At 34.6% G+C, this 11,522-nt stretch overlaps 1 protein-coding gene across 1 annotated transcript; it reads right to left on the reverse strand.

The window, feature by feature from the left end:
* Positions 1-437: 437 nt before the first annotated feature.
* Positions 438-2,024, reverse strand: LOC112706475 (cyclin-D3-3). The gene is made up of 3 exons (XM_025757781.3): positions 1,524-2,024; positions 1,264-1,459; positions 438-1,195 (listed from the first exon to the last, which is right to left on the reverse strand). Exons 1-3 carry the CDS (start codon positions 1,929-1,931, stop codon positions 822-824), a joined length of 978 nt encoding a protein of 325 aa, XP_025613566.1. The 5' UTR covers positions 1,932-2,024; the 3' UTR covers positions 438-821.
* Positions 2,025-11,522: the final 9,498 nt, after the last annotated feature.

The following is an 11,522-nucleotide window of genomic DNA, read 5'->3' on the forward strand; positions in this document are numbered from 1 at the left end:
CTTTGTGATGCTTCCGAGAAAAAAGATGGAAACGAATTTTGCACTCTCAAAGCCATTGACATATCACCCAACAAAACCTTTCTTTTTAAGAGCTTGTGAAAGCAAAAGATTATTGACACTGCTACCCTCTCCTTATTAATTCCTTTTCTTTATTTGCTTGTCACTTGTCATAGCCAGAAAATTGAATTATTGCTAATTGACCCTTTTCTTTTGAAAGTTTGGATAAAGAAATGCCAGTCCAATCTTATGATAATGATGTTTAACCTCACTGAAAGGCCCTTCTCTGTGTGAAGTTGATTTGATAGATTTTCAACAAGAATGGTTCATATGTTACATTATTTTGAAAATATTGTAAGATCGCAAGTAATCACCATTCACCAGGATACTCAAATTCAATTGAAAGAGAGAAAGTAAGAAAAATATTTGGATACTGGAGATACAGAAAAGGATGGTATTACAGCTGGATTGTTCATTGTATGGTTACTTTTTGCCATAATTGCAATACAAACACCAATTTAACGAGGTCAACACCTCAATAAATAACCCTTCCTACTTTCGTTACTTAATATGTAAGTGTGGCCGACAACATGTTTCTCCCATCACATGCAAAACAAAAATTCATTCCCATGCTCCCTCTCTTTCTATTTTTTCATATTGAGAACGATAATTAGTGAAATACATACACTTTTGTTATAGTTAATTAGTCAATTAATGTGCTTGTGAATTGGTCAAGTAATTCAAGAATCCCCTTAGAAAGATGGTACGTGGTTAATTATTACTACAGCAAGTAATTATATAGAAGAAGAGTAATTAAAGAAGTGCTAAATGAAATGGGATGAGTTGGGAGGGTTTAATAGAGTCCTATTCTTCTTAGGTTCCGGTGAGGATGAGAGGGAAGAAACATTGTTGTTATTATTATTATTATTAGCAAGTAGTAGAGGCCATGAATCATTGGAGCTATCATCAGAGGCAGAGGTAAACGACACATCCATGACGCCGTTTGGACTATCTGGAACCCATCCAAACTTGCGTTTCTTGTTCCCCTGTTCCCATATCAGCTTCAAGCATTCATCCACCTTCTCTTTCTTCGTTCCAAGAATGCGTACCACCTGGTTTCGCTGCTCCACGCTATTCAACACGTGCATCATTGTGGCAGTTGCCACCACAGAAGGAAGGTAACTCATGAACCTGCTATCTGCATAGAAATTAATTAATTAATTCAAGATTATATTCATCAGCGCATGAGTAGTAATTAGTAATTACCTGGAAGGGTCGATAGAAGAAGGGATTGGGATCTGGTGAAGAAGTCGTTGGAGTTGAATAATCCAAGTCTTCGTGTGATATAGTCGAGAAAAGAGAGAGGAGTGACGGGATTCATCTTCCATCGGAGAGTTGAAAGCACCAAAATCTCCATCCTTTTGATGGTTTTGGCTTCGAACACGTATCTGCAATCCTCCACCTACACACATAATAAGCGTTAAGAAGAATAATTGATGAGCATTGCAAGAAGGGAGAAAACATACTTGGAGGTCTAGTAAGTGGGGGAGATGAGTCTCTTCAAGCTTGGCAGCGAGTGAGAGAGAAGCGACGGCAGCCAGCTGAGTCATCCATGGCTTATTGAGATTGTTAATGGAGGAGAAAGTGAAGAGGAACCTGTGAAGGTAGTTGGCGGCAAGAAGAGAAGTGAGAGGAGAGAAGGAGTAATGTGAGCTGACTTTGAGTATCCACTCCACCGCCTCTCTGCGAGCAGACTCCAATTGGAAGCAGAGAGGGGTGTGTGTTGTGTGTTGTTCTTCCCTGGCCAGCATCCACGCAAGCTCCTCATCATCCCAAAACATGTCCCCTTCTACCAACCCGGAACCCTCATCTTGTTCTAATTCATCCTCTTCCTCTGAGCAGTATAGAGCGTCTTGGAGATGGTAGGGAGCCATGAAGGGACTATGATATGATGTGATTTTTTCTAACCCCCTTAAAACCTGAAACAAGGGAATTATGGGTCATGCACCACAATTACTCAACACGTGACAATTGTACCCTACCATATTCTTTTTATACAATGTTTAGCCCCACACCCCTACACTCACTAATACTTGACATTACCACTGTAATTATTTAATTAAAGTGCTGCCCATCGACCTTTCACAAATCCCTCTCTCTGCTCCTGCATGCACCATCCCATTACGCCATTACGTTTCTGTTTTCGAACAACGCAAAATACTTTAATTTCTTTACAATAATCTAGCTTTTTAATAATTCATCATCTCATTATTATTATAAGAGATCAAATATGTGAAATCGTGAATCTCAACTCACTCCATGAGTTAAATAATTTCATTTTCCATGCGTTATGTTTGTGCATCAAGCTGTTGGACTTTAACTACGTAACAAAACTGAACTACTCGGACTCATCATTCATGAATGAAACCACGGTTGGGAATGGGGAAGAGTTGTAAAGATCGATGCTACCGATTCCAAGATAAACAAACAGGGAAATTTTGTATTGTAGTGATAAAAAAAGACTTCATCTTAAAATACATGCTCTACTAGTCAATAACGAACTTCGATAGTTCAACATCAGTTCATTATTTCTTTATTCGAACCCAACTCAGTATCTTTCTTTATTAAATCCGTATTATGAACTGGACATCTCATATTAAAAATACAACTAGAAAAAGATGGGATAAGTCATGTTTATGTACATACAGAGGATATTTAATATTTAAATATTGGCATGAAAAAGAATATAAATGAAATAATTAATAATTAAATCCCTTTCTTGCTCTCAAACACTCATATTTCACCAAGTATATACAACGAACCAATAATATTCGGTCCCAAAATTAAAGTGACTTAGAATTTAAGAAATCGTTCGTCCACCATAAAGCTTGCTATATATTTGGGCATGTCATTATTTAATTTGAATAACTCAACGACAATTACACTGACAAGTATATACATCAGTTATTAAATGTTTCCTTGAGATATATACCTATCTAAACGTACGCTACATATTAATTAGGTGTAGCCCCACTTTTTTTTTTAAACAAAATAAAGTGAAGAGCAATAAAGCATTCGTTTAGCAATTATCACTCTCCCTCAACAAATATGCTTGTTGATATTATTAGAAGAATTTGTATTTTCATTCTTAAAAAAAGTCTAACATACCAATGCATGATTGTTTCTAATTCGGATTAGATTGTATAAACGATTTTGTTTGGATTGATTTGAGTGATTTTTTGCTAATAAGATGCATAGAAGAAGAAGGAACTTTTGATAAAGAAGTTCATCATCCGCATGCAAGGATATTGAATGTGGCTAGTCCACTAACCATTAGTAGTGACGCTGAAGTCCAAAGAAGATTTTAGAAAGAGACGTAAATACATGCATACTCAACGGAGAGATAGAAGACATGTTATGTTGGTTTCATTTGTGGGCATCATTTCTTGTGCTTGGAAGACCGAAAACGTGTATCGTAGTGTGGCAAATATGGAAGCATACGCTTTCCATTGTAATATACTACTAATATATATATAACACAGCTAGCACAAGGACAATTAATCAGTTCTTCGATCTTTTTATCGTACGATAAAGATATGTCTCTGAAATCTGCAATCTGCAATCGCCCCCATTACAATAAATATGGTTGCTAGCAGAAAAAAGCCTGAAGCATATCTGCGATAGAAATATAGAGACTACTAAACACTATATAGAGCACGTTTTATGAGTTTCTCAAGAATTTTCCTTCTTAATAACTAGTCACGTCATTATGCAACAGAAGTGTTAGAGCTTTATTGGGTGCAAAATCACATTAGTAATGTTTATAGTCTGTTAACTAATTAAACTGAGACATACCCGCCTAATCGGGGCTAATTTTTTCTGCGACCATATGAGTAGTTGCTTTCTTCTTTTTCTTTTCGTTTCTTTTATTTGGATATTTGTTTTCACAATTTTATTATCTTCTTTAAAGGCTCAATATCCGAGGAAACAAGTTTGGTGGAGATGAAGGGTGATAAAGAGAAAGAGAGAGAGAAAAAGAGGAGATAGTACAAGCCGGCGAAGGCAAGTAGTATGGTGGTTGCGTTATGGCATTGTACATGCATGGTGGAAGCCATAGTCATGGGTTCCAAAGATTAGGTTTGTCAAGGAATATGAATTGTTTTCTGGAAAAACATTTATTTTTTATATATATTAAAATTAATTATTGGTATAAAATAATATTTTTAATTTTACAATTACATAACATAATACAAAATGTAGAATCTACTTCGTGTTTTAGATAAATTAGATATAAATTTATTAAGTACCATCGAATTTTTTAAGTTAATAACTAGTAAATTTATTTGTATAAATATGTGAAAGAAAATGGATTTTTTTTACTATAATCCTAAACACTATTAAATCTTTCTTAATATTCTTTATATAATATTATGATTTTTCATATGAGAAAGATCATGAATATATGATGATGATTTTTTTTATGTATATATAATATGATGATTTTTCTTATGAGTTTTTTAGGTTTTTTTTTTGTTCTTTTTATACTTTCTCCACAAAGTAGTGTCTGATTTCTAAGACAAAAACAGCAACTCCCACTTCATACTAGTCAAAGTCAGACAAACCCACTCTCGCTCAAACACCAGAAAGTGGCTGATTTCTTTGCATTTCAATCGCTGTGCAGAATACACTTTTCCATAAATAAAAGCAGGATCCTTTATTGGGACTCAAATCCTTTACTTTGTACAGGTCTTAGACCATCTCCAATAGGGAACTCATCTCAGTTCTTATTTATGACCCACCTGTCATAAAAAGTAACTCCACATTAGCTTTTGTGTCATAAACAGTAAATAGGAACTCAAAGCATCTCTCTCTTCTCCATTAGGAGGAACTAACTTTAGTCCCTGTTGTAGTCCCACTTAATTAATTAATTAAAATACTTGTAATTAATGTAATTAATTTTTTTTAATAATATAATTTAAATATTTAAATTTAAAAATAATTCACTATTAAAATATATTAATATTAAATAAATTCATATATAACAATAATACACAATAGATGAATTCGGGGTTACACTAATTTGTAAAATTACTTAATACAAAGAAAAACATAATTAAACTCTATAGTTGACGACAAGCATTGTGAAATTGCCATAGTGTTCAATCAAGTCCTCCTTCAATTGTCTATGCTGCTGCCTATTTCGAAGTTGGGCATTTCTTTGGAGAAATTGATGGTATGGTGCAAAATCTTCCTCTCCCAGCTGAGGTTGTGATAAGCCATTTTCAACATCATCATACTCTAAGCCTTGAGCAAAATTTCCTGCATAGCTGTCTCTTTCATCCTCAACAATCATATTATGCAATATAATACAAGCTCTCATTATGTTGGCAAGCTTTTTCTTTTCCCAAAAACGAGCTGGACCACGTATAATTGCAAAGCGTGCTTGCAACACTCCGAATGCTCGTTCCACATCTTTTCTTTGCCCTTCTTGGTATTGTGCAAATAACTTGCGTTTCTCACCTTGTGGCTTTGAGATTGATTTGACAAATGTGGCCCATTCAGGATAAATACCATCTGCTAAATAGTATCCCATTATATAATTATTACCATTAATTGTATAATTTACCTCCGGAGCACGGTCATTTAGAATATCATCAAACACTGGAGAACGATCTAACACGTTGATATCATTATTTGAACCAGAAACTCCAAAGAATGCATGCCATATCCAAAGGTCTGAAGATGCTACAACCTCAAGTACTATGGTTGCAACCCCACGATAACCACTCATGTACATACCTTTCCATGCCTTTGGACAATTTTTCCATTGCCAATGCATGCAGTCAATGCTACCCAACATGCCAGGGAAGCCACGACCTTCCGCCATTTGTAGCAGGCGTTGTACGTCATTTGGATTAGGTTTTCGCAAGTATTCATCCTGGAACACGGAAATGACACCTTCAACAAATTTTTCCAAGCATTCGATTGTAGTGCTCTCGCCTATGCGCACATAATCATCAACAGCATCAGCTGCAACGCCATATGCTAACATCCGTATCGCAGCGGTACATTTCTGAAGTGGCGACAAGCCTCTTCTTCCAGTTGCATCAACCCTCTGTTGGAAATACGGATAGACGTTTGAGAGAGCGTCTACTATCCGAAGGAACACATCTCTTCTCATTCGAAATCTCCGTCGGAAAATGTCAGCATTATACACCGGTTCATCTGCAAAGTAATCTTGGAAAAGGCGATCATGTCCTGCTTCTCGATCTCTGTTGATCCATCTACGAGGAATTGGGATAGGGCTTCTATTGATATCTTCTTCTTCTGAATCTTCGAGTAAATACTCATCGATCCAATTATCTATGAGTGTGTTATCTTGCCGTCTTCTTTTGCCATACAAAGCCTCATTGAACATATCATCAAAATTTCTAGCCATATGGAGAAATGTAATTTTTAGTTCTTTGTCGATGTGAGAAACAAGAGTTGAAGTGGAGTTGTGGAGTCATTGATAGTTGATATTTATAAGTGTGTCTGCAATAAGTACCTTAACGGCTAGTTTTGCAACGGCTAGTTTTGCAACGGCTAGTTTTACAACGGCTAGTTTTTCTTAACGGCTACTTAACGGCTAGTTTTGCAACGGCTAATTAACGGCTAGTTTTGCAACGGTCACTTTAATGAACAACAACGACACAATAATGTTGACTAATTTCAAATCTTACATCAGAAATAAATAAAACAAACTACATCACATACCAGTAATACGCAATAAATAAATAAGAACATACTACATAACTCTACGAATACAAGGAACCATTAAGTAAACCACTTGGCCATTATTTTCTCACATGCAATCTCATGAAGAGCTCGTCGTTTCTCACTCATTGTAGACGTGTCAGCATTAAGTATTTGCATATCCATTTCCCTTTCTTTTGCTTTTATCTCCATTTCTTTAATATACCTCTGAGTTTGTAATTCTTGTTCTTTCATTGCCGCTTGAATTTGTATCTCCTTCTCTTTGATTGCCATCATCTTTGCTCTATGTTCCTTCTCCTCTTCTCTTTCTTTTTCCCTTTCCATTAGTTCCTTTTCTCTAACATTCTTAATATCTTCCATGAGAGATAATTTTTTGACAACCGATGATTTTCTTTCGCTAAAATCTTCAGACATCTGTGCTTTTCCCTTACCTCTTCGCTTGCTCTTCTTTGATCCTTGTGGGCGAACGGGAGAGTCCACACCGGGTTCGTCAGCCAACGGTGTTTCTGGGTTTGATGAGGATGAGTATGCTCCAATTGCACTAACCTTGGTTCTCTTTGAGCCGCCACTCTGTGTAGGTAGTTGGCTTCTCCATTTTTGCTCCAATCGAAGCATGTTCCAATGCCTCTCAAAAGTGAACTTTTGACCATAATTTGTGGAATAAAGTTTATAAGCCAACTCCTTTATATCATCAGCGTTCGAACCACTCCTTATGTTTCGACTAGCTTGATCGTAGCAACCAGCAAATTGTGCAACAGCCTTGTTGATCTTATACCATCGTTTCTTACATGCAACTACCCCCCTTGTCATGTCGGTGCAAAATTCTACACAGTAGCTATGAATTCGACTCCAAAATGTTTCCCTCTTTTGATCGGTACCAACTACAGGGTCAGTTGAAACATTTAACCATGCACTGATCAACATCTCATCCTCTTTCCAATGCCAGTGTTGAATACTATCTTGCCTCCGATCTTCAATATCATCATTGAGGTCGATAGCATCTAATCCATGAGGGTTGGCAAAATCTGAATATTGCGAATTTGGACTAGATTGTATAGGAGTCTGAGAGGATGGGTTAGAAGAGCCACCAACACCAGATGAGTTATGTCTTGATGCACTGAATTGAGTTGGAAACGGCAAGGAAGTTGGAATAACATTTCCGATAGAGGGGTTAAATATGGATGAAAATGGAAAATGGGGTGTTTGTGAATTTTGATTTTGCGGTTGGAATATAGGAAATTGATTATTATAAGGAGCTTGAAAATTGAAATTAGAAAGATTTTGTGGATTTGGATTTTGAAATGTATTTGGTTGTGTGAAGTTTTGATTTGGAACTTGAGAGTTTGAGGTTTGAGATTGTTGGGTATTTGGAATTTGAGGAAAGTTTTGTAAGTAATTGAAGAAAGAGTTGAGTTGGTTTGGATCCATTTTTTTGAACAAAAAATAATAGTAGCAGAATTTTGATTTTGTAAACTTGGAAGAAGATGAAGAAGAGTAGTAGAGAGTGTGAGAATAGAAGTGTATCTAAGTGGTTTATATAGAGTAAAAAAATATTAATTTATTAATAATAACAGTAACATAGTAACGGCTAGTTTTGCAACAGCTAATTTTGCAACGGTTAGTTTTACAACGGCTAATTTAATATAATAATATAAATATAAATAATATTTAATATTATTTTTGATATAAATAATTAATATAAATTATTAATTAATAAAAATTAATTATTTAATCTAATTAATTATTATAATTATTAATAAATTAATTATAATTTAATTATTATTTAAATAATTAATATAAATCATTAATTAAATAAAAATATAATTACTTAATATAATTAATTATTATAATTATTACTAAATTAATTATTATTTAATTATTTAATATAATTATTTATTTTAATATAATTATTTAATATAATTAATTAAAATTTTATATAATTATTTATTTAAATAATAACTTGCCAAATGGCAAGTTATTATTTGTTGCTCTCAGTCCCCGTTCAGAGGGACTTTGTCCCATCGATCCTTGTGCAAGGATCCCACTCCATTTTGCTCCAACAGTCCCAGTTCCTATTTTGTCAGAAACAGGGCCTCAACATATGCCCATTGGAGTTGCTCTTAGTACCATGTAGCTGCGCTACGTAGATGGGTATATCCGTCAGGATCATAACCCTGTATTGGAAATGGAACGTATGCGTATATCGTAGTGCTCATGAATCATGATGAACATAACTCTTGTATTCAATTGTCCATAATTAATTAAGGGAATGGCAATGTTAGGTAACCAATTATTTTTTTGAATAATATGAATAATTATTAATTAAATAAAAAAATACTATATTTTTAAATTATTCACTTAAATTTTAATATTAGAATAATGATCCACACACCTAATAAAATAAACATTCATTGTTCACATTGTTTAATATTTTTATTGTTTATCTATATTTTTTCTTAAGAAAAAATACATGTACTCACTTTAGTAATTACAGAAATATAAATATTTTAAAACTACATTCATCTTAATATTATAAATTAAAAAAATTATTATGCCTTCTCTAACAAAAACTGAAACATGATATTTCATAGTCGTATTAAATTGCTAAAAATATTTTTTTTATAAGTAACGGGGGTGCAGATCCCAAAGAAACAAAAAATATTAGACTACTATCAATCTTTTAAATTTAACATCACTTGCATCAGCAAAAAGGTAATAAAACAAGTATAGATAAAACTGCTCGAAGAACTTAATTCCAACAACTTCTCTTTGACCCAACTTAATAAGAACATCCGTACAGAAATTTACTTCCCTATAGATATGTTTTATTTTTACATTATCCATCTTTACCAAAAACTCCTTGATCGACCAGACGAGAGAAGAGTTACCATGACTCTTCGAAGACGCCTTTTGAACCAGTGTTACAGCACATCTAGAGTCTGATTCCACCACTAATTTCGTGATCCTTAACTCAGAAACTAGCTTAATCCCAACATAAAACCCCATTGTTCAGCCATGGTTATGGTACAGGTTTCGATGTTTATAGTGAAACCAACAATCGTGCGTCCAGCCCAATCCCTAATAATACTCCCGCAAGCTCCTCTGCTACCAGGATGAATGACTGACCCATCTACATTCAATTTAGTCCAACCCTAATTTGGTGCCTCCAATCCGACAAGCTCCTCTCTGATAAGATTTAGTAAGTTATTACTATGCTTTGTTATTCTCAAAGTAATGCTATGTTTTTCTGTAATTTTCCTTACTCATTTGGTGAAGTTGATTGTTTGGCAAAGTCTTGATACGTGCTTCAAATGTTCGAGATATGAAGAGTTCAAGTATTATTTAGAAGATATTAGTTTACATTTTTAGAATATTTTAATTTAATGTATTTTGATTTTGTTTATTTAATTACTAGATTGGGCCTTATGATTATGGGTTTTAGGGTTTTTCTTTGTTTTAACCTCATAAGAGGTTATAAATACCTCATTAGCTATTGTAGTCGTAGCATAGAATTTTTAGAGGTTTCAAAACCCCTTTTTTGGTTTCGTGATGAAACCATTGTGTGGACAATTGAGATTGAGGAGTTCCTCTCTTGTTACATCAGGAAATTGAATAGAAGGTTGAGGAGTCCATTCAAATAAATTCCCAAACTATGGCGTTGACAAGTGAGGTTGAGGAGTCCCTTTCTTGTTGCGTCAAGAAATTGGATAAAAAGTAAAGTGATTCTCTTTGTATTCAATTTTAATTTATCCTTTTTATTTCTATTTCAATTTTAATGTATCTTTTTATTCAGTTTGAATTCTTGTCTTTATGTTTATCTATTATTTCCATATCAAGTCTCGTCCCTGAAAATGAAATCATTTCGATACTTCCAGGCTATGTTGCACGTTGTGATGAAGATGATGGGCCACGGAGTCCCATACTGCTTTCGAGAGACCAAGAAAAGATTAGTACTAAGTCATTCCTGAAAGGATTGGGAGAAAAATTTTTTCTGTACATCTCTGTTTGCTATGCTAATCCATGCCATACGGATGCAGGGACAATCGCGTAACGCGTGGAGCAAAGTCTCTTCCTCTCCACAGCATCTTGGGTAGTCGCTATTGTCTTTGAGGTTTCTGCTCTTTCTTCTATTGTTGGTAAGCAAAGCTTCATGGGTAAGGAGCCAACAAAAGGTTTTCAAACGTTGAGGTAAGTTATTTTTCCAAAGTAATTTGTATAACTTGTTATTATTCTCCTTGTTACTGAAAAGAGCTTCATAGGTTGATTTAATTGTAAACCTGTCATCTGCTATTGGAAGCCACCCTACAGTGTGTGCTTCAATGTTAGGATTGGAGAATTTTAAAATTCTAGTGTCCTCTAGAACATCCTCAGGTAAAACCTGACTAATTTGTGTCAAATTCCAAATATTCTGAGAACTAATATAACTGCACAACCTTTCTCCAAGTGTTTCTTCATCGAATTTAATGGTAGTTAAGTCTCTTAATTTGTGAATTACTGGGATCTGATGGTCTTCCCAAAAAGAAATACTTTTTCCGTCACCTATTCTCCAAATTAGATTCCCTCATACCTTTGTTATTCCAATCTAAATATTTGAGTAGCTGGTCTTCTTATGGACTTTGTGCTGTCTCCTCCCACATATTTTACTCTCATCACCTAAATTCATAGGAAATCCCTTTTGTAGATTAAGCCCTAAGCAAGTTTCATAAAAAACAGTTGATTGGTCTCCTACGCCCTTTGAATCCCCAGTCCACCCTCCTTCTTTGATTTAC

The sequence above is a fragment of the Arachis hypogaea genome, chromosome 8 (genome assembly GCF_003086295.3).
Source record: "Arachis hypogaea cultivar Tifrunner chromosome 8, arahy.Tifrunner.gnm2.J5K5, whole genome shotgun sequence".
Lineage (NCBI taxonomy): Eukaryota > Viridiplantae > Streptophyta > Magnoliopsida > Fabales > Fabaceae > Arachis > Arachis hypogaea.

Coding starts and splice junctions, on each gene's coding strand:
- LOC112706475 (XM_025757781.3), bottom strand. CDS start 1,931: ATGGCTCCCTACCATCTCCAAGACGCTCTATACTGCTCAGAGGAAGAG. Junction 1,460..1,523: donor CCCACTTACTAGACCTCCAA/GTATGTTTTCTC, acceptor TTATGTGTGTAG/GTGGAGGATTGCAGATACGT. Junction 1,196..1,263: donor TCTTCTATCGACCCTTCCAG/GTAATTACTAAT, acceptor ATTTCTATGCAG/ATAGCAGGTTCATGAGTTAC.